This window comes from Phyllobates terribilis, unplaced genomic scaffold (assembly GCF_046119375.1).
Source record: "Phyllobates terribilis strain yellow unplaced genomic scaffold, ASM4611937v1 Scaffold_4__5_contigs__length_816908805, whole genome shotgun sequence".
NCBI classification, from domain to species: domain Eukaryota; kingdom Metazoa; phylum Chordata; class Amphibia; order Anura; family Dendrobatidae; genus Phyllobates; species Phyllobates terribilis.
Window position 1 is genome coordinate 515,934,750 of NW_027362764.1, and position 26,938 is coordinate 515,961,687.

At 39.4% G+C, this 26,938-nt stretch overlaps 1 protein-coding gene across 2 annotated transcripts in view; it reads right to left on the reverse strand.

Annotated features, from left to right (window-relative positions):
• Window positions 1–627: 627 nt before the first annotated feature.
• The window catches only part of KIAA0319 (KIAA0319 ortholog), a 49,590-nt gene continuing 23,279 nt past the window's right edge, over window positions 628–26,938 (reverse strand). The window contains exons 10-21 of one of the 2 annotated variants that reach the window (XM_073678857.1): window positions 24,925–25,153; window positions 23,774–23,897; window positions 22,256–22,388; window positions 19,061–19,209; window positions 16,866–17,017; window positions 12,755–12,893; window positions 11,172–11,331; window positions 10,003–10,145; window positions 9,767–9,889; window positions 5,145–5,235; window positions 2,406–2,497; window positions 628–2,130 (exon numbers count right to left, since the gene is read on the reverse strand). In XM_073678857.1, coding sequence (XP_073534958.1) covers window positions 1,952–2,130; window positions 2,406–2,497; window positions 5,145–5,235; window positions 9,767–9,889; window positions 10,003–10,145; window positions 11,172–11,331; window positions 12,755–12,893; window positions 16,866–17,017; window positions 19,061–19,209; window positions 22,256–22,388; window positions 23,774–23,897; window positions 24,925–25,153 — 1,714 coding nt within the window. In that variant the 3' untranslated portion in view covers window positions 628–1,951. The remainder of the gene's footprint in view (window positions 2,131–2,405; window positions 2,498–5,144; window positions 5,236–9,766; window positions 9,890–10,002; window positions 10,146–11,171; window positions 11,332–12,754; window positions 12,894–16,865; window positions 17,018–19,060; window positions 19,210–22,255; window positions 22,389–23,773; window positions 23,898–24,924; window positions 25,154–26,938) is intronic. The other variant, XM_073678858.1, reaches the window with a different exon arrangement.

Sequence of the window (26,938 nt, forward strand, 5' to 3'; positions counted from 1 at the left end):
CACCTGCCCAATACAATCCCAACAGTGAAACGTGGTGGCAGCATCATGCTATGGGGTGTTTTTCAGCTGCAGGGACAGGACGACTGGTTGCAATTGAAGGAAACATGAATGCGGCCAAGTACAGAGATATCCTGGATGAAAACCTCTTCCAGAGTGCTCTGGACCTCAGACTTGGCCGAAGGTTCACCTTCCAACAAGACAATGACCCTAAGCACACAGCTAAAATAACAAGGGAGTGGCTTCAGAACAACTCTATGACCATTCTTGATTGGCCCAGCCAGAGCCCTTACCTAAACCCAATTGAGCACCTCTGGAGAGACCTGAAAATGGCTGTTCTCCAACGTTCATCATCCAACCTGACGGAACTGGAGAGGATCTGCAAGGAAGAATGGCAGAGGATCCCCAAATCCAGGTGTGAAAAACTTGTTCCATCATTCCCAAGAAGACTCAAGGCTGTACTAGCTCAAAAGGGTTCTTCTACTCAATACTGAGCAAAGGGTCTGAATACTTATGACAATGTGATATTTCAGTTTTTCTTTTTTAATAAATTTGCAAAAACTTCAAGATGGGGTGCAGAGTGTACTTTAATGAGAAAAAAAATGAACTTTTTAGAATTTATCAAATGGCTGCAATGAAACACAGTGAAAAATTTAAAGGGGTCTGAATCCTTTCTGTACCCACTGTATCTTAGATATCACAGAGCGACAGTAAATTTCTCCTATACCATGTTACTGTACAGTGTTGGGTGTAAAGTCGAAATCTGTGTACAGATAGTAAGTCAATGGAAAATACTGAGAGATATATGCTCTGAAGAGTTCAGAATTGTGATTGGAGCTCCGTAGTATGATCCAGGCTATAACCCAGGAACAATGTAAAATAAGTAAAGCAACGTATTTACTGAGTTACTCTACTTTATGGCTGTATGCCCACTATGCGTTTTTTAAGCATTTTTGCAGCGGCAATTCTGCTGCAGAAACGCTTAAAAAATGCTTGGTAGAAGGTCTGCAATGTTCCCCAATGATAATCCACATATGCCGTGCACATGCTGCGGAAATTTCCTCTGCAGATTATCATTGCGGAAAAATCTGCAGCACTACCAATTATTTTGTGGAATCGCGGTGTTTTCGCCTCCATTGACTTGCATTGGAACGCATGTATTCCGCATCACTGGATCTGCAGATGCGCATTCCATGCGTTTCAATGTGCGGATGGTACCCGGGTCTGGAGGACAGGAGACTCTCCTCCGGACCCGGGTATCATAGAACCTGTAAAAAAAAAGAAAAGAAAAAATATACATTATACTTGCCTTCTGATGGCCTGCGGTGTCCTTGTCTTGGCTTGCCGGCAGCTCGCGGTGGACTCAAGGACCTGTGGTGATGTAATTTAGTCATGTGATGGGTCACGCGACCGCTGACGTCGGCAGGTCCTTCAGTGTACCGCGAGCTGCCTGCAAGCCGAGACGCATCGGATAAAGACACCGGGGGCCATCAGAAGGTAAGTATATATTTATTTTTTACCATTCTTTTACGGTCACAATATATAAATCCATGCCGGTTGCATGGATTTATATAGTGTGACCAAGTTGACAAGCACTTTCCAAGTGATGCTAAAATCGCTTGGAAAGCGCTTGACAACCCGCATGCGGAAATGCATGTGAAGAACGCTTCACATCCGCATGTCCCTGGCAGGAAAAACGCATGTACAATCCGCATGTACAATCCGCATGTACAGTCCGCATGTACAGTCCACACGAGTTTTTTCTGCCAGGGAGATGCAGAAACGCTCAGGAAAAATCCGGAGCATTTCAGCATCGTGGGCACATAGCCTAAATCTATGTGTAAGATGTAAAATGTGTTCACTCAAATCTATTTAAACTGTAAACATTTACATTCTCTGTTTTGGTCAAATATATTTTCCTGCAATATCCATTTAGTTACCCTATGACCTGCGTTTATCTGCATTTTGAGCTAAAATTAAAAGGAGCACCATTTTTGAGGGCACCGCTGGAAATATTTTTAGGGTTATCCTGATCTGCTTTATCGCGACTGAAAATTGTGTCTTGGTCACTGTCAAACTCCGACTCTGACACCATGAGGCTGGAGTTATGTTCTGTGCTTCTGTGTTTGATACCTGCAAAAAAAGAACAATTTGTCAGTGCCGATATTACCTGCATATAATAACACAACATACAAATTCTGGAGATGTCCTCCATCAGCAGAGATCTCTGATGGCACCAGGAACCCTACTAAACATGAATAAATAAAATTATCCACAAGACAAGTGCGTGGTTTTACCCAACCAAGTGATAAGTAGGGTTCACAGCTCCTCTATGAACGTGTATAATCTAGAAGTATACTATGTTTTTGCAAGTGAATGCACCATATTTCAGTAGTTTTCCTACTCACCATATTTGGGTCTTAATGCCATTCTTTCTTGCTCATCAAAATTATCCAGGATTGTATACTTGGTTTTTTTCCGTATTTTTGTCCTTTTGCGGCTAAAAAGTATAAAATATTAGATGTACGCATCATAAAATAATAAAATAAACATATTTAGGTGACATTCACAGACCCTGATTCATAAAGCCTGGTATTGTACACAAGTCTCAATGATGGGGAATGTGGTGGGGTAAGAAGCACATGTCACTTAGTGAACCTGACAGCTGATACATACTGCTGTGAATAGAGCAACATGTATCAGAGATTGGCTGCATGATTTCAGCCATATATGTTTGACTCTGAAATGCTGCGGCGTTTCAGAGCAAAATATACTTTAAAAGCCGCCCACTACCAGTTACTCACAAATCTCTCCCTATACATGCACGCAGGGAGAGACCTGTCACTCAAGGGGAGAGGACAGAAGAAACCACTGGGAACCCTTCTTTTTGACTAATCTCCCGTGTGGCCTGGTCAACGGTGGCTTTGAAAGCATGTTTTTCTCCATTTGAGAGTGAAAGATGCATGGCTGAAATCATGCAGTCAGTGGATCGGACAGCATGTACAGTACAGACCAAAAGTTTGGACACACCTTCTCATTTAAAGATTTTTCTGTATTTTCATAACTATGAAAATTGTACATTCACACTGAAGGCGTTAAAACATGTGGAATTATATACTTAACAAAAAAGTGTGAAACAACTGAAAATATGTGTTATATTCTAGGTTCTTCAAAGTAGCCACCTTTTGCTTTGATGACTGCTTTGCACACTCTTGGCATTCTCTTGATGAGCTTCAAGAGGTAGTCACCGGAAATGGTTTTCACTTCACAGGTGTGCCCTGTCAGGTTTAATAAGTGGGATTTCTTGCCTTATAAATGGGGTTGGGACCATCAGTTGTGTTGTGCAGAAGTCTGGTGGATACACAGCTGATAGTCCTACTGAATAGACTGTTAGCTGCTTTTTTCTTGCCATAATACAAATTCTAAGTAAAGAAAAACGAGTGGCCATCATTACTTTAAGAAATGAAGGTCAGTCAGTGCGAAAAATTGGGAAAACTTTGAAAGTGTCCCCAAGTGCACTTGCAAAAACCATCAAGCGCTACAAAGAAACTGGCTCACATGAGGACCGCCCCAGGAAAGGAAGACCAAGAGTCACCTCTGCTTCTGAGGATAAGTTTATCCGAGTCACCAGCCTCAGAAATCGCAGGTTAACAGCAGCTCAGATTAGAGACCAGGTCAATGCCACACAGAGTTCTAGCAGCAGACACATCTTTACAACAACTGTTAAGAGGAGACTTTGTGCAGCAGGCCTTCATGGTAAAATAGCTGCTAGGAAACCACTGCTAAGGACATGCAACAAGCAGAAGAGACTTTAGACATTAGACCAGTGGAAATCTGTTCTTTGGTCTGATGAGTCCAAATTTGAGATCTTTGGTTCCAACCACCGTGTCTTTGTGCGACGCAGAAAAGGTGAACGGATGGACTCTACATGCCTGGTTCCCACCGTGAAGCATGGAGGAGGAGGTGTGATGGTGTGGGGGTGCTTTGCTGGTGACACTGTTGGGGATTTATTCAAAATTGAAGGCATACTGAACCAGCATGGCTACCACAGCATCTTGCAGCGGCATGCTATTCCATCCGGTTTGCTTTTAGTTGGACCATCATTTATTTTTCAACAGGACAATGACCCCAAACACACCTCCAGGCTGTGTAAGGGCTATTTGACCAAGAAGGAGAGTGATGGGGTGCTACGCCAGATGACTTGGCCTCCACAGTCACCAGATCTGAACCCAATCGAGATGGTTTGGGGTGAGCTGGACCGCAGAGTGAAGACAAAAGGGCCAACAAGTGCTAAGCATCTCTGGGAACTCCTTCAAGATTGTTGGAAGACCATTTCCGGTGACTACCTCTTGAAGCTCATCAAGAGAATGCCAAGAGTGTGCAAAGCAGTCATCAAAGCAAAAGGTGGCTACTTTGAAGAACCTAGAATATAAGACATATTTTCAGTTGTTTCACACTTTTTTGTTAAGTATATAATTCCACATGTGTTAATTCATAGTTTTGATGCCTTCAGTGTGAATGTACAATTTTCATAGTCATGAAAATACAGAAAAATCTTTAAATGAGAAGGTGTGTCCAAACTTTTGGTCTGTACTGTATCTATCAGCAGTCAGGTTTCTTTTACTGAAGCAGGCGAATCTTACAAGTGGCATGCACCTCCATGAGCCTTGCGAGAAATCTTACTCCAGTCGGGGACTGGAGTAACATTTCTGGCGTAAAGTAAGCCACAACTGATTATGAATTACACAGTCTGGCTTTAACACACCCCTCTTACTCCCCAACTCTGTCCACTTTGGCCAAAAACTCCAAAAATCGCAAAAAAGTTTGTGCAACCCCGTGATGCACCTTTTTAGGTTGTTTTATGCCAGAATTCAGGCATAAACAACTTAATGAAAATGAGAGTTTTTGTAATGTTTTTTTGAACTGATGTTTTATAGAAGTATCCAAATGGTTTATATTGGTGGATGGAAAATTCTCATTCACGTATTTTAGTTTTACAACATGCTGCATTCTCATGACAACATTTTCACCTTTTTATGAAGCTGATGATAAAACATACTCAAAACATATTAGAAACTATACACAAAAAAAGTTAAAAGAAAATGGAGTCTCGTTCGTTCATTCATTCATTTATTCACACTGTTTACCTTTTGTAGCAACACATGCAGACCCATGTCAGTCCCATTAGGAAGGCAACCAAGGCAAATGTTAAGACAATTATGTAAAGAATACTCCACTCTGGAAAACAAGATGCTTAGGTCACTTGAGATGCTATTACTTCAGTGATCTTTTTATTAAATTGAACTTTCAACATTAAAACGAAATGCACAACAAGGGTCAACTCCCAAATTGTTGTATAATTTTTGTGAATTCAGTAAATCCTCAGTTACATGAAAACTGCTCTGTGTCTCTATTCTGCGTTGCGTTCATAAGTTGCGCTGCGGTGCATTTTATGCACCACAACTGCCATGATTTTTAAAAATCACAACAACATTGCGCTTTTACTGGAATTACAGAAAAAAGAAGGAACGCGGCCTTAGGCATTTAAACATTACAATTATAAAATAATTGGCGGCTGGTAGAATGATTGCCACTTCTATGAAAACCCAATAGTACAATAGATACCAGCTGTTTTACAACGGCGCATAGTCTGTATGAAAGTCTGTTAACTGTTATAGAAACACATTGCTAATCGGAGTAATTCTAAGGTTATGTGCACATGTTAAACTGAATCTGTCAGCAGGTTTTTGCTACCTCATCTGAGAGCAGCATGATGTAGGCCAAGAGATCCTGAATTCAATGATGTATCACTTAGTTTACTGGGTGCAGTAAAGTAATCAGAGCTTTTAGATTTAGCAATGCAGCAGAGTTGAGAAAGCTAACCCTGCCCACACCAGTCTGTGTACATAGTCTATTGATAGTGAGCAGCTTATCAGAGGAAGGGGCGGAGTCAGGAAAGTGCTTTGGCACCAGCTAGTCACAGCAATGATAATCTGGTGATAAAACCTTCACTGTAAGTAAACATCAGCACACAGCCTGATAAGTGACACATCGTTGAAATCTGTGTTTTAACTCCTAAATCATGCTGTCCTCAGATTACATAGAAAAAAACTGCTAACAGATTCCCTTTAAGTATTTTGCTGCAGACATTTCTATTGCAAATACTGAAGGACAGCATGAAATATGTGCATTGCCACGTTTTTGATGCATTTTTTATGTGTTTTTCTCATTCATTGGAATAGGTGAAAAATGCTGCAGAAAAACTGAAAGAATTGACATGTTGCAGATTTGAACCTGCTTTAAATCTGCAAGGAAAAAATAAGCAACTTGTGCTTCAGACTTCAGGAACCTAATTTACTTGGCCTGCACTAGGAAATCTTTCATTTATTGTGACAAATCTGCGCGGACAAAACTCAACAAATGCAGCAAATACATAACGTGTGCACACTCCCTAAAAAAACTATTCACAAATAGAGCAGGATCCCATATATTTGAAAACCAGAAAACCATCTATATCCCTAAAATGTAACTTTTATTATTATTATTTTAAAAGCATACGGACTCGCTTTTGATTTTTTAGACATCTAACCCCTAGTTCTCTAATACTTGTGAGATAGGCTGTAAGTTGTGAGACAGAATTTTCTGACACTTATGCATGGATGTATAGGCTGGTGATTGTTCTAACTGACACAATTGATACATATGTTTTTTCTTTATTATCCCCATATTTATTTATTGATTGAGGGTGAACATTAGGGTATCCAGGGCTACCGATGTTGAGCGGGGGCCCCATACCATTTAACATTAGGGTGCCAACCATCTTTAATCTAAACTACCTAAATATATACAGTACAGACCAAAAGTTTGGACACACCTTCTCATTTAAAGATTTTTCTGTATTTTCTTGACTATGGAAATTGTACATTCACACTGAAGGCATCAAAACTATGAATTAACACATGTGGAATTATATACTTAACAAAAAAGTGTGAAACAACTGAAAATATATCTTATATTCTAGGTTCTTCAAAGTAGCCACCTTTTGCTTTGATGACTGCTTTGCACACTCTTGCCATTCTCTTGATGAGCTTCAAGAGGTAGTCACCGGAAATGGTTTTCACTTCACAGGTGTGCCCTGTCAGGTTTAATAAGTGGGATTTCTTGCCTTATAAATGGGGTTGGGACCATCAGTTGTGTTGTGCAGAAGTGTGGTGGATACACATCTGATAGTCCTACTGAATAGACTGTTAAAATTTGTATTATGGCAAGAAAAAAGCAGCTAAGTAAAGAAAAACGAGTGGCCATCATTACTTTAAGAAATGAAGGTCAGTCAGTGCGAAAAATTGGGAAAACTTTGAAAGTGTCCCCAAGTGCACTTGCAAAAACCATCAAGCGCTACAAAGAAACTGGCTCACATGAGGACCGCCCCAGGAAAGGAAGACCATGAGTCACCTCTGCTTCTGAGGATAGGTTTATCTGAGTCACCAGCCTCAGAAATCGCAGGTTAACAGCAGCTCAGATTAGAGACCAGGTCAATGCCACACAGAGTTCTAGTAGCAGACACATCTCTTCAACAACTGTTGAGAGGAGACTTTGTGCAGCAGGCCTTCATGGTAAAATAGCTGCTAGGAAACCACTGCTAAGGACAGGCAACAAGCAGAAGAGACTTGTTTGGGCTAAAGAACACAAGGAATGGACATTAGACCAGTGGAAATCTGTGCTTTGGTCTGATGAGTCCAAATTTGAGATGTTTGGTTCCAATCAAAGTGTCTTTGTGTGACGCAGAAAAGGTGAACGGATGGACTCTACATGCCTGGTTCCCACCGTGAAGCATGGAGGAGGAGGTGTGATGGTGTGGGGGTGCTTTGCTGGTGACACTGTTGGGGATTTATTCAAAATTGAAGGCATACTGAACTAGCATGGCTACCACAGCATCTTGCAGCGGCACGCTATTCCATCCGGTTTGCGCTTAGTTGGACCATCATTTATTTTTCAACAGGACAATGACCCCAAACACACCTCCAGGCTGTGTAAGGGCTATTTGACCAAGAGGGATAGTGATGGGGTGCTACGCCAGATGACCTGGCCTCCACAGTCACCAGACCTGAAGCCAATAGAGATGGTTTGGGGTGAGCTGGACCGCAGAGTGAAGATAAAAGGGCCAACAAGTGCTAAGCATCTCTGGGAACTCCTTCAAGATTGTTGGAAGACCATTTCTGGTGACTACCTCTTGAAGCTCATCAAGAGAATGCCAAGAGTGTGCAAAGCATTCATCAAAGCAAAAGGTGGCTACTTTGAAGAACCTAGAATATAAGACATATTTTCAGTTGTTTCACACTTTCTTGTTAAGTATATAATTCCACATGTGTTAATTCATAGTTTTGATGCCTTCAGTGTGAATGTACAATTTCCATAGTCATGAAAATACAGAAAAATCTTTAAATGAGAAGGTGTGTCCAAACTTTTGGTCTGTACTGTATGTAGATATCTTTATGCAGTGTGTGCAATCCACTTGGGGATTTTTTTACTTGCTTTTTGTGAGTCCGTATGCTTTTAAAATAATAATAAAAGTTAAGTTTTAGGGATCTAGGTTGTTTTTCGGTTTTCATGCACACACCCTAATAAGAACTTTGGGTCTGATTCTTTATGACTGGCATTTTGTATGCACTCCTCTTAATCACTTTGGTGCATCTTCCATGCACCAGAGACAAAAATGTACTCTTGTCATCTCGTATCTTGATGGTATGGTGTGGTATATGGGGTACAAAAATAGTGGGGCCATTCTTCATCAATGGAAGCCTCAATGCCACTGGATATCTGAAATTGCAACATGATGATGTGTTGCCCTCTTTATGCACTGAAGATGGCACGTTCCCTGAGTTTTTCCAACAAGATGGTGCACCACCACATTATGGGTGTCAGGTCCGAGCATTCCTACATGAACAGTTTTCTGGAAAGTGGATTGGTCGTCGTGTGCCAGTTGAATGGCCACCAAGGTCTCCCGATCTGACCCCCTTAGACTTTTATCTTTGGGGTCATCTGAAGGCAATTGTCTATAATGTGAAGATACGAGATGTGCAGCATCTGAAACAACGGTTACTGGAAGCCTGTGCTAGCATTTCTTCTGTGGTGTTGCTATCAGTGTGTCAAGAGTGGGAGAAGAGGTTTGCATTGACAATCCAACACAATGGGCAGCACTTTGAACACATTTTATAAGTGGTCATAAACTTGTAAAAAACTCATGAAAGAATAAAGTTACGTTAAAACCAAGCACAACATTGTTTTTCTTATGAAATTCTCAATAAGTCTGATGTGTCACATGACCCTCTTCCCATTGAAAAAAATAAAGTTGGATCCCAAATGGCCGACTTCAAAATGGCCACCATGGTCACCACCCATCTGGAAAAGTTTTCCCCCTCCCATATACTAATGTGCCACAAACAGGAAGTTGAGATCACCAACCATTCCCATTTTATTTTGGTGTATCCCTATAAATGGGCCCACCCTGTACATTAATCTGGATCATAAAGTAGTTAATGCAAAGTCTATGTAAAACTGATGTTGGCTGAATCCTAAAAACTTTAGAAATTTTATCAGAATTTAAGGATAATAGAGTATTAGAATGCATGAGTTAAAATGTACTTATTTGCTCAGTAGATGGTTTGCATTCAGCTATGCATATTGTATGTGAACTACATACCTTTATAGGGTAACAATGTCAGTATCAATTCAGTCGAAGGGTGGGAAAATAAATTAGGAATCTACTTACCGCAATTGCTCTCTCCATCACCGACATAACGTCGCAACCAATTCTCCATCCAAAATGGATAGCAAATACAGGATTTCGTTATTGGGTCACAGTGCCCATGACCCGAACATTTTATAAGGCACACTAAAGAGTAAAATTAGTTTAGCATATATTCAAATAATATCAAAGACAGTCTTTATGGTGATTTAGATAATGGCATGCTGCAGTATATGACCAGCCTATAAAGTGAAACTTACCAGCACTGTCCACTCTGAGCACCTTGTACAGAAGAAAATCCGCCTTTTCCTTTAGAAGCTGTTTCTGTAGTGTATGTGCAACGTCAGCTGACTTTCTTATTTTAACAGGATGACCACTCTGGACATAGAAGAGAATCACAGTGCTGTACATGGAGACAAATACAGAGTTCGTCATACAAAGGGTAAGAAATAACACTATGTTACACAAAGAAGTGGACGTAAAATCAGCATAAATGGGCCTTAGTGATGCTGCAACACTGAATGTTGAAACAAGAAGTTTATTAAACTTTAGTGGACCTACAAAGCCTTCCATATAGGACACCCTCAACACTTGGGTTTAAAGGGACCTGTCACTTGCTGTAAACAAGGAACGTTGTTACAACTGGTCTAAATCTAACCTTGTTGTTTTTGTTCCTGCTCTTCTCTCCATTCCTGAGATATGGACCTCTCTTCCTTGTATGTAAATCTAGTCTATTTAGCAAGTGGGCGTGACCCTTAAAAAGACTCCTATAGTGAAAAATTAGTGAAAAATTGAGGACCACGAACAGTTGGCTAAACAGACTAAATTCATATACAGGAAATAGAGGGTTATATTTCAGGAACAGAAACAAAAAGAACCACATATACAGGAGATGGGAATTAATGGCAAGTGACGGGGTACTCTTTAAAGTTTTTATTTCTGCATGTCATTGAAATCCCTCAGTAGATATCAGCGTCTACCCTTGTACACATACACTATAAAATATGAATCATGGACAGAAAATGCAGAACACAAATGTATTGAACTGATTCTAAATGTCTATTGAAACCAATTCATTATGTAGTTTATAGACCTTTGGGGCTAATTCATTAAAGCTTTTACACCAGAAAACAGGCGTAAAACGGTTTGAAAACTCACATGCGAGTCTTAATGAATTCGGCACATCGTACTCCAGAAGGCCTTCATTAAGAGTTGTGTGCACAATGCCAGCCTTAATGAATCAGCCCCATTGAACTCAATTTTGTAATAACTACCAGTCTAAATGTTGACATTCTAATCCCTAAAACATCACAGTGATAAAGATAGAAATTAGAAACCACAGCGGTAACCTGCCTATTATCTCAGTATACATGTGTGTTCTTTTACTGGCTGGGAATCATATTTCATAAGATTAATTACGGTAAAATACCTTAAATCTGAATGTGCTTGTACCTTCTGAACCTTGACGTCAGAGTCCAGGACATTGAGGAGGACGGCCAGCTGTCTCACCAAGGTGTCTTTTTGTTCTTCGCTTAGCTGACTGACCGCCACTTCTAAGATCAGCTCCACTAAGTTTCCTTTCCGTGGATCTTTAAAGGTAAGGAAAATCATCAAATATTGTAGAGAAAGGTAATAATAATTATAGCAATGCAGATGCCTATTACATAATAGGAAAATCAGACACATTTCTGAGTGTGACAATAAAGAGCAGAAACTGTTGTAAAGACTGATTATACTCCAGTTTCCAAGTTTAGGAGGATTTTGAACTGGATTCCAACAGTTAAGCCATGCCGGAAATATATGTGGAAGTCAAGCAGAATATGGTGTGGGCAGCGTAAGACTATTTATCCTGTATAGGTCTTGAGTTACCGATTAGGTCGTATACCCCCGCACTACTACAGCACATAATTAAACAGATTCTTGTGAAAATATGACATTTCCCAGACTACAAACCACCATTAAATGATTGGTGGAAGCAGTGAGCCAACATGCAATGATGGGAGATTTCAGCTCAGATGCCAACAGCCCTAAAAGCATCTTAGTTCTATTACATCACTACAAAATAATAATTGTATAAGGTTACTTAATACTTTATTTTCTTTAATTTTTTTTTTTATCAAGAATTCCATGTGATCCCATCAGAAAAACATCTATGGACTCTATTATTGTTCTGCTCTAGGGCCTCCTAAGACTGAACTATTCGGTGTCATTGTAAAACTGGACACCACTAATGGACCACGGGACGACTTGGGAAAGTGACTATGCACTGCCTTCGATGTTATAATATGAATTTTGCTTTATGTTATTCCAGCCTGACAAGATTCATCATACCATTGACGACATAGTGAAATTACTGTTTCAGGTAACTTCAAAATGAGCTGACGTGTACATGAGGAATAACCCTATCTCTGGCCTTCATATGACTTCTGCATTATTCACCAGTTTTTTCCTCTAATTTTTTCAGTTCTCTCATGGCTGGTAGGTGGTGACTAGTTGCCAGCATGTCTTGCATTCACAGTAAACAGAAAGAGAAGGATTCCTGCCCTTCTTTCTCCAGAGTACACAGAGAGAAGCAGCAGCATGGAGGAAATGATAGAACAGTACTGAGCAGTGCGGCCATGAATGCAGCACTGAAATTAAAGGGAAGCCGTCATGTGAAAAAACATTATTAACCTGCAGATACGGGGTTCATTTGCAGATTAACCAAACAGAATTTGAACTGTTTTTCAGAGTGAATGGTGAGTTGAGGAAGAAGAGGAAAGAGAAAGAAGCGGCTCATAAATGGAGAAAAAAAAGCTAATGTCTCCGATAACATATCACTAAGGTTCTTATATTTCTTTGTGCTATTGACTTATGCGAGGTTTGTTGAAATGACAATGACCATTTAATTTGTCTTTTTAAAAATTTCTTTTTACTATTCCTGACATATTTGTGTTCAACCCCATCACAATGATTATCTGCATGTATTCCCTATTCTACATCTGCCATCTACTTGTTTTTAAGCTTTCATACCAGGACGCACTTCCACTGTTGCTGTATCAATATCTGAATCTCCTTTGACATCTGTGACCTTCAAATGAAAGATATATATTCCCTCTACCAGATTGGTGAGCTGAAGAACTGGTTTATTCTCAGACGAGTCCATCACATCCTGGCAAATGAAAATATGTATGTGGTTAATAGGTATAGGAGCGAACTGAAGAGGGGAACAGAAAAAGACTATTAACACCAGATACAACAACTTAAATACCCATTTACGATATGGAACTGTAAGGTTGACTGAAAAAAATGTATATCCTATAGTAAATGCCCCCCAAAATAATGTGATGTATACAAGTTGCACACAGAGGCTTAGATTAACCTGAGTTTTAGATCAATGTAGAATTAAAGGGAATCTGTCAGCAGTATCATCCCTCCCAAGCCATCTGTATAGGCACGCACGTCATACGACGCTGAACAAAAGGATATCTTTTTATCTGCTATCCAATGCCTTTTTCCAGAGAAATCCTCATTTTTCTTAACATGTAAATGAGCTGTTATGGGCTATTGCCGGACATAGATCTCCCTGAGAATCTGCCTCCAGAGCTTATTGTAAATGAAAGGGGGCATTACCAGTGTGAGACATGTACATCAGGAGAGCAGACTGTCAGTCATTACATGTCTCACACTGGTAACACACACTTTTATTTAAAATATGCTCTGTAGGCAGATTCTTGGGGAGATCTGTGTCCCGCCCATAGATCTTATTTACATATTAAGAAAAATGTGGATTTCTCTGAAACAAAACATCGGATCGCAGATAGGGTATCAATTACTTTCTATGACTTAGATGCCCATATTAATGGCTGGTCTGGGCCCCCTTTCCCACAGGCACCATAGCAGCAGAACCGGCTGTACATTTGGTATGTCCATCCCTTGTCCTAAGAATAACCTGCAAAGGGCATAAACCCCTAAGAGAGGTGTTGTAAGGTGAAAATTACGAGTCCCTGAGACCTTGCCGCATAGTTTATCCTTAAAGCACCACTCCAGCATTTTTTTATTGCACTGCATTGGTGCTTTAAATGTAATTCCCCTGGCCTCTGTCTCATACTCGCCTGCCGCCTTCATCCTTTTCCAGCGTCGTTCCCATGGGTCTCCAGCGAAAAGTGACCTGTCGGCAGTTCCAGAATTTCATGGAGCGCTTCAGAAGTCACTTTTCATCACATCTCTGTGAGAGGCTCATTCTGGCGCTCATAGACTTGCACTGAGAGCTTGTGACATAGCTTCTGACTTCCAGACAGACAGAAGTTACAGGGACAAGATGGCGCCGCGGGACCGAGCAGCGTCGATAAAAGGTGAAGCCGCCGGAAGGTGAGTATAAGGGGGCAGGGGGCTTACATTTAAAGCGCCACTCCAACGCTGAAAAAAACCCACTGGAGTGGTGCTTTCAGCAAAATCTAACAGTGACATGGTGGGTCTCGCCTGCTGCCCAGAGGCTTGACTGTGCCAAGAAAAAAATGGCAACATGTTCCCTCTTGCTGCTGCTGTTAATTATGTGCATTAAACTGTTGAAAAAAAAACGCTATTCCGGCATTGTTAAGAGTTTGTGGTAAAAATGACCTAGTAACGCAGGTCAGTATGATTATAGGACTACCGAATGTATATAGATTTGTTTGTACTTTACTGCTTTAAAACAAATTTGAGTTTGTGGCACCATTTTCTGAGACCCATAACTTTTTTACTTTTCCAGCGATGGAGATGTCTGAGGGGCTACAGTCATATGAAAAAGTTTGGGCACCCCTATTAATCTTAAGCTTAATGTTTTATAAAAATTGGTGTTTTTGCAACAGCTATTTCAGTTTGATATATGTAATAACTGTTGGACACAGTAATGTTTCTGCCTTGAAATGAGGTTTATTGTACTAACAGAAAATGTGCAATCTGCATTCAAACAAAATTTGAAAGGTGCATAAGTATGGGCACCCTTATCATTTTCTTGTTTTAAATACTCCTACCTACTTTTTACTGACTTACTAAAGCACTTTTTTTGGTTTTGTAACCTCATGGAGCTTTGAACTTTATAGCCAGGTGTATGCAATCATGAGAAAAGCTACTTAAAGTGGCCACTTGCAAGTTGTTCTCCTGTTTGAATCTCCTCTGAAGAGTGGCATCATGTGCTCCTCAAAACAACTGTCAAATGATCTGAAAACAAAGATTATTCAACATAGTTGTTCAGGGGAAGCATACAAAAAGCTGTCTCAGAGATTTAACCTGTCAGTTTCCACTGTGAGGAACATAGTAAGGAAATGGAAGAACACAGGGACAGTTCTTGTTAAGGCCAGAAGTGGCAGGCCAAGAAAAACATCAGAAAGGCAGAGAAGAAGAATGGTGAGATCAGTCAAGGACAATCCTCAGACCACCTCCAGAGAGCTGCAGCATCAACTTGCTGCAGATGGTGTCACTGTGCATCGGTCAACTATACAAGGCACTTTGCACAAGGAGAAGCTGTATGGGAGAGTGATGCGAAAGAAGCCGTTTCTGCAAGCACGCCACAAACAGAGTTGGCTGAGGTATGCAAAAGCACATTTGGAGAAGCCAATTTCTTTTTGGAAGAAGGTCCTGTGGACTGATGAAATCAAGATTGAGTTATTTGGTCATACAAAAAGGCGTTATGCATGGTGGCAAAAAAACACAGCATTCCAAGAAAAACACTTGCTACCCACAGTAAAATTTGGTGGAGGTTCCATCATGCTTTGGGGCTGTGTGGTCAATGCTGGCACTGGGAATCTTGTTAAAGTTGAGGGACGCATGGATTCCACTCAGTATCAGCAGATTCTTGACAATAGTGTTCAAGAATCAGTGATAAATATGAAGTTACAAAGTGGATGGATCTTTCAGCAAGACAATGATCCAAAACACCGCTCCAAATCTACTCAGGCATTCATGCAGAGGAACAACTACAATGTTCTGGAATGGCCATCCCAGTCCCCAGACCTGAATATCATTGAACATCTGTGGGATCATTTGAAGAGGGCTGTCCATGCTCGGCGACCATCAAACTTAACTGAACTGGAATTGTTTTGTAAAGAGGAATGGTCAAAAATACCTTCATCCAGGATCCAGGAACTCATTAAAAGCTACAGGAAGCGACTAGAGGCTGTTATTTTTGCAAAAGGAGGATCTACTAACTATTAATGTCACTTTTCTGGTGAGGTGCCCATACTTATGCACCTGTCAAATTTTGTTTGAATGCAGATTGCATATTTTCTGTTAGTACAATGAACCTCATTTCAAGGCAGAAACATTACTGTATCCAACAGTTATTACATATATCAAACTGAAATAGCTGTTGCAAAAACACCAATTTTTATAGAACATTAAGCTTAAGATTAATAGGGGTGCCCAAACTTTTTCATATGACTGTATATGCCACTTTTTTATTGTGTTGATCATCATTTTATATTTTGAAAGATTGCACTTTTACAGACGCTGCAATACTAAATGTGCTTATTCATTACATTTTTCTGAAAGGAAAAAGGAGCGTGATTTGAAATTGTAGGGTGTTTTTTATGTTTAAGCAATATTTTACATCATGTATTACTCCCCCTAAGGGATGGAAACTGCAATAGTTTTATGACCTGCACAATACACTAAAATACATCAGTATTCCAGGATATTGTCAAAAGTCCAATCTATTTTTAAGTCCAACCCCAAACATGACTTTGTTGGAGTACCAATATGGCAGAGATCATTAGATGTAGCCACTTAATGCCACTGTCCGCGATTGGCAGTGGCCTCTAGGTCAAGGGGGTAAGTATGTCAGCAAAGGGTAAGGATATCTACACATATGGAAAGATTTGTGAATGGAGTTGATCTGCACTATGTACATGAAGTTCCACACTCATCATTCATGTGACCGGGAAAGTTGAAGACTTTTCTGCAGCAAATTTGTCTTCCGTGAATCCACCCTTATAGGTATTGTCGAACCAGTATGTAGAACTATATTTACCACGCTGTAGAATCATTATGTCACTACTCTTTATCATTCCTTGAATACTTTTATCACTTTACGTGAATTCTAAGCAGCAGAACAGAATAAAATGCAGGTCCAATAGAACTACAGAATATAAGTGTTTGTAGGTACCCCGGCTGCTGGGCTCTGGCCATCTCTTGTCCACTTGTAAGACGCTATACCTTGATCATCAACAGATTTTGATCCATCCAGTGAAATGGAACTATTAGGAAGCACAAGAACATGTGTCCCACCAGCATTTGCTTTTGGGGGGTTGTTCTTTCCTAAAATAAGAATATTTTTTATTATAAATGTACAAATATAGTAAAAGAAACACTCATAGAATGATAATTTTATATAGATAGTTCGCTCGGAGTGTCTAGGACAGCACACTGTATTAATAGTACTGTACGCGATACTGTAATTGTATGACAACTGGTGCAAATATCTGGTAGAAAGCCCTAATATAGATGTTGTCGTTACATCGGTTTCACGTGCAGCTTTTAGAATATCATAAAACAAGTAAGACAAGAGTGAATATGAAGCCAGCCAAGTACACAGTGTAGCCATGTGGATGCAGTCTTTTACCATTTGGCCATGTAGTCACTTTGTATTTAGCCATATGGTGCCTCTGCACATTATAACTAGTGTTGAGCGAATTTGTTCGGCATTTCAAATTCTGGTTCGTGTTCGGGGTTCCGGCTTGTTCACGCCAAAAAATCGGCTCCACCCATGATGTTATCTGCGTGACAGCGTGGCAAATCAGGGATGTTCATGGGCGGAGCCGATTTTTTGGCCGGAACCCCGAACACGAACCCGAATTTGAAATGCCAAACAAATTCGCTCAACACTAATTATAACATATTCTTCCCTTGAATATCTCTGGAATATAGCACATGATCATGAATAACACAATATGCTAAAACTTATAAAATGATATTGAGTCTGTATACCTTAGACCCATAGATTTCCACCTGTACTTTTATTAGATCTTGCATGGAACCGTAATACATGCAGATGACAATTTATCATATATACTGTATGAGTGTACTGAAGCATAATATATAATTTACTAGCATCTAAACGTTGTGTGACGCAACACTTTTCACTGTACAACTTTAACAAAACAGAATGAATTATTTCTGAGCTAATTAGCTAAAAAGCTATGTGCTAGGCTCAGTGTCTAAATAATTCATTAAATTAATATGTGCATGTTGAATTTGGCATGAAAAATAAAGCAGAAATGTCTTGACAGATGGGATGGAAATCAATAGGCATATATACTATACACCATACTTTTGAAAACCCAATGTATTTTATAACTTATATTATATACACCAGATACATTTTTATGACCTATTAATAATCTAGTATATTAGACAATTTAGCACCTATCATCTCTTGTTAACCTCCACTAAAAGAGTAACCATCGTTTTAATTTCTATTCCATAAATCAATAGTACACATGAAATTAAGCAACTTTGTAATATATCTTATCAGGAAAATCTGCTTCTTTCTTCTCCTGGACTGATCTTTCATTCTCAAAATTCTCAATTTATTTCTAAAATCTGTATTCAGCAAAGACAGATTTTCATATTACTGAGATAGCAGTTAGTGGTTTTAAAATTCTATGGATAGAGGAGCTGGGAGGCGTTAGAGGCAGACACAGACATTCTGCTGCAAGTTCCATAGAATATAATGAGTACCAACTGTCATCTCCTATTTCAGCAGGAGAGACTGGCACTACTGCTCCTGAAGTGTACTTGCTCGAGGTAAGGACTGCAGTGAACCGAAATGATGATAGACAACGAAGATCTTAATGCAATAAGTGAATATTTTATTTTAATTCGGAAAGAAAAGGTCCAACGTTTCGACCGATAACGGTATTTATCATGTACATTTGTATTGCAGAGGAGCCGGGTATCAGGTAGTTGTGGCTGTGTGCAGGCCGTGGGAGAAAATATTCAAGATCTTCGTTCTCTATCATCATTTCGGTGCTGAGGTTTTTTGCCTACACCTCCTATTTCAGCAATGGGAAAATGTATATTCACTAAAGAAAGATTTTATCAGTGAATTGAGAATTTTAAGAATGAAAGATCAGTTCAGAAAGAATAAGAAGCCGATTTCTCTAATAAGACATATTACAAGGTTTCTTATTTTCATGTGTACTATTGATTTATGGAAAAAAAATAAAACAATAGTTACTCTTTAATTCAGTGAAGCAAAATAGTAGCAGACATTAAATTTAGTAATAATACATCTCTTAAATTAAGGTCACTACAGTAGTCAGCAGTATTCCCAGTAAATTTAAATAAAAAATCCTATACCTTCTTTAACAGTTAAAGTCAGGACAGCCGAGCTCTCCAACCCTTGATGGTCTTTGACAGTCAAACGAAAGTGGTATGTACCGATCTGAAGGTTAGAGACAATGGCCACCGGTTTATCACTCTCCTGAATGGTCACCACAGATGGCCCGCTGAAAGTTTCACAGAGATATAGCTTAGATGTTACACACATTTATGAATGTCTTCAATTCTATGAACATATAGATGCTATCTAATATATAATGATAAGACTTAGGGTCACACCAGCCTATTTTCTCTCATATGAGAGATTTAGGCCAATTATGCAAATCACACTCTTATCAAACTCTGGTTAGAGTTTTTCCTTGGACCAGGTCAGTGCGAGGAAAAAGTCAGACACGTGCACAGCCCTATAGAATAATATTGGTCAGAACTTGATTAGAGCATGATTAGTATAATCAGCCCGATTCTCTCGGATGAGAGAATATACGCTGGTGTGACCTAAGCCTAATAGTGATTGTCAAGGATGACAGCCGAAGGTGGGGTCGCGAAGAACCCACTGCTGTCACCAGTTTGTTAGGGGACACAACTCCGTTGCCTCCAATAGTCAGGGCAATTATGCAATTTGCGGACAAAGTGATGCACGAGGCCACGGCTGCTTCCACTACTAGGCCGATTATTGGGAAACTCAGTGAGAGTATGGTATACAGTGGGTACGGAAAGTATTCAGACCCCTTCAAATTTTCCACTCTTTGTTTCATTGCAGCCATTTGGTAATTTCTAAAAAGTTCGTTTTTTTTCTCATTAAAGTACATTCTGCACCCCATCTTGACTGGAAAAAACAGAAATGTAGAAATTTTTGTAAATTTATTAAAAAAGAAAAACTGAAATATCACATGGTCATAAGTATTCAGACCCTTTGCTCAGTATTGAGTAGAAGCACCCTTTTGAGCTAGTACAGCCATGAGTCTTCTTGGAAATGATGCAACAAGTTTTTCACACCTGGATTTGGGGATCCTCTGCCATTCTTCCTTGCAGATCCTCTCCAGTTCCGTCAGGTTGGATGGTGAATGTTGGTGGACAGCTATTTTCAGGTCTCTCCAGAGATGATCAATTGGGTTTAGGTCAGGGCTCTGGCTGGGCCAGTCAAGAATGGTCACAGAGTTGTTCTGAAGCCACTCCTTTGTTATTTTAACTGTGTGCTTAGGGTCATTGTTTTGTTGGAAGGCGAACCTTAGGCCAAGTCTGAGGTCCAGAGCACTCTGGAAGAGGTTTTCATCCAGGATATCTCTGTACTTGGCCGCATTCATGTTTCCCTCAATTGCAACCAGTCATCCTGTCCCTACAGCTGAAAAACACCCCCATTGCATGATGCTGCCACCATCATGTTTCACTGTTGGGATTGTATTGGGCAGGTGATGAGCAGTGCCTGGTTTTCTCCACACATACCGCTTAGAATTATCACCAAAAAGTTCTATCTTCTTCTCGTCAGACCAGAGAATCTTACTTCTCACAGTCAGGGAGTCCTTCATGTGTTTTTGAGCAAACTCTATGCGGGCTCTCAAATGTCTTGCACTGAGGAGAGGCTTCCGTCGGGCCACTCTGCCATAAATGCCCGGCTGGTGGAGGGCTGCAGTGATAGTTGACTTTGTGGAACTTTCTCCCATCTCCCTACTGCATCTCCGGAGCTCAGCCACAGTGATCTTGGGGTTCATCTTTACCTCTCTCACCAAGGCTCTTCTCCCACGATTGCTCAGTTTGGCTAGACGGCCAGGTCTAGGAAGACTTCTGGTGGTCCCATCTTCTTCCATTTAAGGATTATGGAGGCCACTGTGCTCTAAGGAACCTTGCGTAATGCATAAATTCTTTTGTAACCTGGGCCAGATCTGTGCCTAGCCACAATTCTGTCTCTGAGCTCCTTGGGCAGTTCCTTTGAGCTCATGATTCTCATTTGATCTGACATGCACTGTGAGCTGTAAGGTCTTATATAAACAGGTGTGTGCCTGTCCAAATCAAGTCCTATCAGTTTAATTAAACCCAGCTGGACTTCAATGAAGGAGTAGAACCATCTCAAGGAGGATCACAAGGAAATGGACAGCATGTAACTTAAATATGAGTGTCTGACCAAAGGGTCTGAATACTTATGGCCATGTAATATTTCAGTTTTCTTTTTTTAATAAATTTGCAAAATTTTCTACATTTCTGTTTTTTTTCCAGACAAGATGGGGTGCAGAGTGTACGTTAATGAGAAAAAAAAAAACTTTTTAGAATTTACCAAATGGCTGCAATGAAACAAAGAGTGAAAAATTTAAAGGGGTCTGAATACTTTCCGTACCCACTGTATACACCTCCGATTGTATATATATAGTGCACCATATATATACAATCATATATATGGTACACCACGGTGCAGTCACTGCCAACTTCGCAATAACAAAAAGACATACTAGCTGCCACCACCAATCGTTTATACAGGCCAATTGGACGCCCCTTACAGGTAGCATATGGTTTCAGGGGTGAGGTTTACAGAGCAAGAACAGAGCTATTAAATTCTATATATTAAATTCAGACAGGTAGGTAGTGTTTATAAAAAAAATATACAAAGATGTTACAAAATGGGAACAAAACAATATGATAAATACAATAACATAAAATAATTCTTAAAAAAAAACAAAGAAAAAAAAATTAGAGTAAAGTCTTCTATGGTATTATATATAGCAATAAAAAGGGATGCCAACACATTCTCACTTATGTCAAAAGTACAAAAGGCTAAGAGCCTAAAAAGTATTACTTCTTTGGTTTTCTATAATCATTCAACCGACTAATGTTCGTACAATAGCTGACTGTAAAGAGCATGTCCAGAAAAAAAAAATGATGAAAAATTCTAGGGCCTGTCGGCTTGAGAGGCAATGACAATCCGAGTTAACGTACTTTATGCTTGGAGTAAACGAGTAGTGACTGTGACTCAAAGGCCAGCATACACATAGGGCTGGTCCTGGATCTAGCCATATTATTATTTGATATTTGTTATAGGGCATTAGTGCTTTATTCCAGGGAAACAAAAATATACATGAAATGAAAAAGCACAAGATTATTATTGAATCATATAAATTTATTAAATATGTTTCCGCTTATTACAGTTTTCCTAGTTTCCAAAATACAGTACATCCACTTTCTTAGCAATCATAGATAGATAGACAAGGAGATGTGGGCACATACCTCATGTTTTCCCATTTATATGAGACAATGCCATGGTCATCTCTACTATTACTGCCATCCAATGTCGTTGAGTCCACTGGGAAAATTATTTCTTTATCAGGACCAGTCTCTGCAACTGGTGGACTGTTATTCTCTATGGGAAAAAAAGTAAAATCAATAGAATTCTGCTCCATCATCACTTTATTGCTGAGATAGTATACAGGCAATGTGAAACCATGGAAGGTTAGTAACTGCATAGACATGGTCTTTGATTTTTTTTCTTGTATGTATATGTGTATATTTTTATAGGAAAATTTGTGATTAATCGCTATTTGTGTACAGCACTGTGGAGTATATTGGAATATACAGAAAGTGAAATAAATGCTAGAGTAAATGGATCATAAAAGTCCCCTGTTCCCTATCTGTAAACAGTGATGCAAATAGAATATGTGAACCCAGTGTTGAAATTACAATCATTTCCATTCTTTCACACGCTACCATGGCCTGCAGCATCTATGGACTTGTCTCCCATTAAGCATAGCTGGGACATCATTGGACGGCAGTTGCAAAGGGATTTGCGCGTCCAAGTGCATTCAGCATGGCCGAACATTGCATTCCTAGACAGCCATTAATAATATGCCTAGGCGTAGAAGTGCGTGTATGTCTGTGCATGGCACTCATACTCAATACTGAATAAATCGAGAAATATGAGACTTTTGTATATATATGTATGTATATATATATATATCCATGTGTGTGTATATGTATAATATAAATATATATATATATATATATATATATATATATATATATATATATATATATGCTCAAAGAAGAACAAGAACCGACAAAAAGAGTCCATGGAAGGTGTAAATGCTTAAATACAACTTTTTTGATCAAGGATAATAAATAGGTGGGAAAAACAACCAGATAGAAAAGCGGACACAATTCCAAGTGAGAATCACAATGGTAAATCCATACAGGTATCTGGCAAAAATGAATTAAATAATGGTTAAAAAGATGTAAATATATAGATCAAAAATATAATTTGGATAAGGTGGAAATCTATATGAGTATCTATAAATATATTAGGAATGAAATAAAGAGCAATAGTACATAGATATACAAAAATATAAAGTGATACTTAAATGCCAGAACCAAGTAAAGTAGCCAAAGGATATCAATTGAACTGAGTTGTATATAGCAGAAAATGCAGGTATAGGTATGTGTCTATGGACAACTTTGTATAGTTAATAAAGTGCGGGTGCATAGGTGCCAAGAACCCAAATGATTGCTGCTGAGTATGCCATGTAGGTGACAATTACTCCTATAGAGTTGTCATAGGACTGTGCCAATTATCCATACTATGGCAAGAATAACATCATAGACTATACCTGTGAGAGAGGGTCAATGGTGATCTGTCACTTGGATGTGTTCACCCAGACGCGCGTTTCGGCATCTGTCTTCGTCAGGGGGTCAATATGTAAATAATGTATTTATTTACATATTGTACAGGGTTTACTTTGTTAGTACACCTACCAGGATGTACAATCACAGTGACTTGAGCAGTAGATTCTTGGTTGGAGGAATCGGTCACTGTCAACTCAAAGTTATATTCTCCAGCCTGCATCGCTGTAGCTTGAAGATAGGGAGAGTGCACACCCTTTATAATACAAAAGGTACAAATCATGGAACAACAAAACTTAGTATGAACAGTAAGAACTGTCTAATGGAATGGCATTTCATATATTTGCTTATAGTGATGTACAATATCTTATTAAATTGAGAAAATGCTTGTACGTGTTCTATTTGACGCCATATACAATGGATACATATTACATTTAAAATATCAAAATAGTTGATATTTTTTTTAGCAAATTGAAATCCACCTTAGACCAGCAAGAAATTCACCTGACACATTTCAAATAAACAAATGTTTTTAAACATAGCATATGAGGCTGTGATTAAGAAGATTTGTTGGTTCAAAATGCGTCTTCTCTCTTCTCTAAACTGGATTTTAATTTCTGGACAATCAAGTCATAAATCTTTTATCCTCAGAAGAGTACTGGACTTCCTTATCTTGTGTCATCCCAGGAAGACATATAGGTCTGCATAGAAGCTGTATACACAAACATTAAGAAATTTTTTTAATGAAACCTATTTGCAATGCATGTAGTATTTAAAGATGTGGCTATTTACACAGGCTGAATGCTGGAGGGCTCGTAAACACATTTTCAGAGGTCTCCTTATTGAAATCTGCAGTTTTAGTAGGATAAATATATTGAAGGTATAAAACTGCTGTGTGCCACTCTCACCAGTCAACTTGGTAGTGCTGCAGGGCTGACTAGTCACGATGTCTCTGAGCAGGATGTCAATCAAGGCAATGTGGGTGTGCTTACAGCAAGGAAACCGCGACAACTCAGAGCTACAGCTCCACCAAGATGACTGGTGGGATCGGTGCACAGAGGGTTTCTACCTTGATTACTTTCCTACGAAAACTGCTACGTTTAACAATGGAAATTCTGCCAAAGTATTTATAAGCCTGTATTATCCTGTATATGGGTTGTTAACCACATATTTTTTGCTGATAGGTTCCCTTTCACATTTTTTTGTAAATCTCTGTTTACACTGTTTTTTTGTTTTCTTCTATTAGAGGTATTAAATCAATCTGACCAGCCCATCAAACTTACCTTCATGGCCATCACCTTTCCTGTACTACTGGGGCTTAGGGACCACTCATAGCTGATGATCTGGTGGTCATCGCTGCTCAGATTTCCATTTAAAGAGATGCAATTTTGAGGAAGGGTCATGAGCTGATTAAGTCCAGCGTAGGCAATAGGTGGGTGGTCCACAACCTTGTTCACAATGACATTGGCTTCGGTAGAATTTGTAGCTCCATCAGAATCAGCTACAGTTAACCTGAAAGTGTAAGAAATAAATCTTGTTTCTTTTTTAGTTTTAAAATACTCCTAAAGATAAACCAATGTCCTACCTCGAACACTGAAATTAACATTATCTTTAAAGTACAATTTTAAAAATATGCCCGATGACTTCTTTAGTCTGCAGAAGTGATGTCACTTTTCTATAGAGTTTAATGTTCTTATTACTTATGAAAGTAAAACTTTGTTTATACAACTAGAAACTTTCAAGATATCTTCCTGTTTGTGTGATACCAATCTGTAATATGAGCCATAGAATAATGTGGACCTATACTGTATCTCTGTGTCCACAGATTCCATATTATTTAATATAACATCTGTTAGTAATAAAATGTGGCATAGTGCATCGAATGCTGTATAATGCATATATTCTCCCATAATAATAATTTGTATTTTTATAGCGCCAACATATTTCGCAGCACTTTACAATAGAAGCACTGCCTCTAATTCATCAGCACATGTAGTGACTACAGGTCTGTAATAAAATCATTAGCTCTGCAGATGGACAGTGTTACAATGCTGCCCGACCATCTTACTGAAAGTGCGGCTACTGGGAGAAAATGAATTTTATTCGTCCCGGGAGCCACTGGCTTTTGGTCATACAGCAGTGCTCAGAGTGGCTACAGTACACAGGAAGCTATAAGCCCACCCTAGGACTTTAATTGACAACTCACTCTGCAGCGCATCTTTTGAGAGCCAGCTGTCAATCAATTTGCCCCTATGACTGTAGGCATTCAGGTACGCCTCGATTACTCAAAGCTGGCAGCTACGAAAAGGAATAAAGTTCATTTTCTCCAGGTAGCCGCCCTTTTAGTAAGGCAGCTGGAAAGGATTGTAACACTGTTAACCTGCAGATTAATTCTACTTCTGCAGGTTACTAGCGTTTTGGGACATGACAGGTTCTTTTTAACGTTATAGTTAAAAATGGGAAAGGGGGGCAGGAAAATGCAGCATTCACCTAAGCCTATGTTATGGCATGAGGTAAATTGTACACTACCTCAGACTTTCTGTACAGAGCGAGATTGGGTGGTTTTGTCCTTGATATCACTAGACTATACCATTACTTATTGATTATGGAGAGCTGCGTGCCAGGACCCCAGTAATGCAGGTTTACCATGGCTGCTCCCTCACTGATTTTCCCCGCACGGCTCCCGATCACTGGCTGTGCATGAACACAAATAAGGAAAAGAATTGTCTATAATGCAGCACAAATCTAGTCTGGATGCACGTTCCCGCTAGGCCGAGTCACACCCTGGTACAAAGTCCATCAAGAAGGCAGATTATAATATGGGACATAAGAATATTCCGTTTATAAAAGGTTCTAGATTGAGACTCTATCCAACAAAGAAGAGAAAGAAATAAGCCTCCCTGTGGTTATGGTAGGATATTTATTTTAGAGTGTCTCTAATTAACTAATTGTTTATTACCAATTAACATGTATCTTCTGTCCGGGCAGAGGAAGCATCTTAACCCTTTTGCGTGCTGCCAAAGGATGAGCAAGAATACATACACACTTGTGAATAAACTAGCGGAAAAATTCTGTTCCATGCCACCGTAGGCCCAGTCCTTTATTGCTTTGGATGAACTACAACACAAACACATTCACCGTCCAGGGAATAAACTGATGGACCTCAGCGCCTTCATTCTCTCAGTTGGTGGAGGTCCTAGTAATGCCTTAACGGAGAAACCTTTTTCGCTACAGTCTCTGATTATATCTCTGCCATTATGAAGCAGAGCAGCTAACAGTGTGAGCAGCATGTAAGTA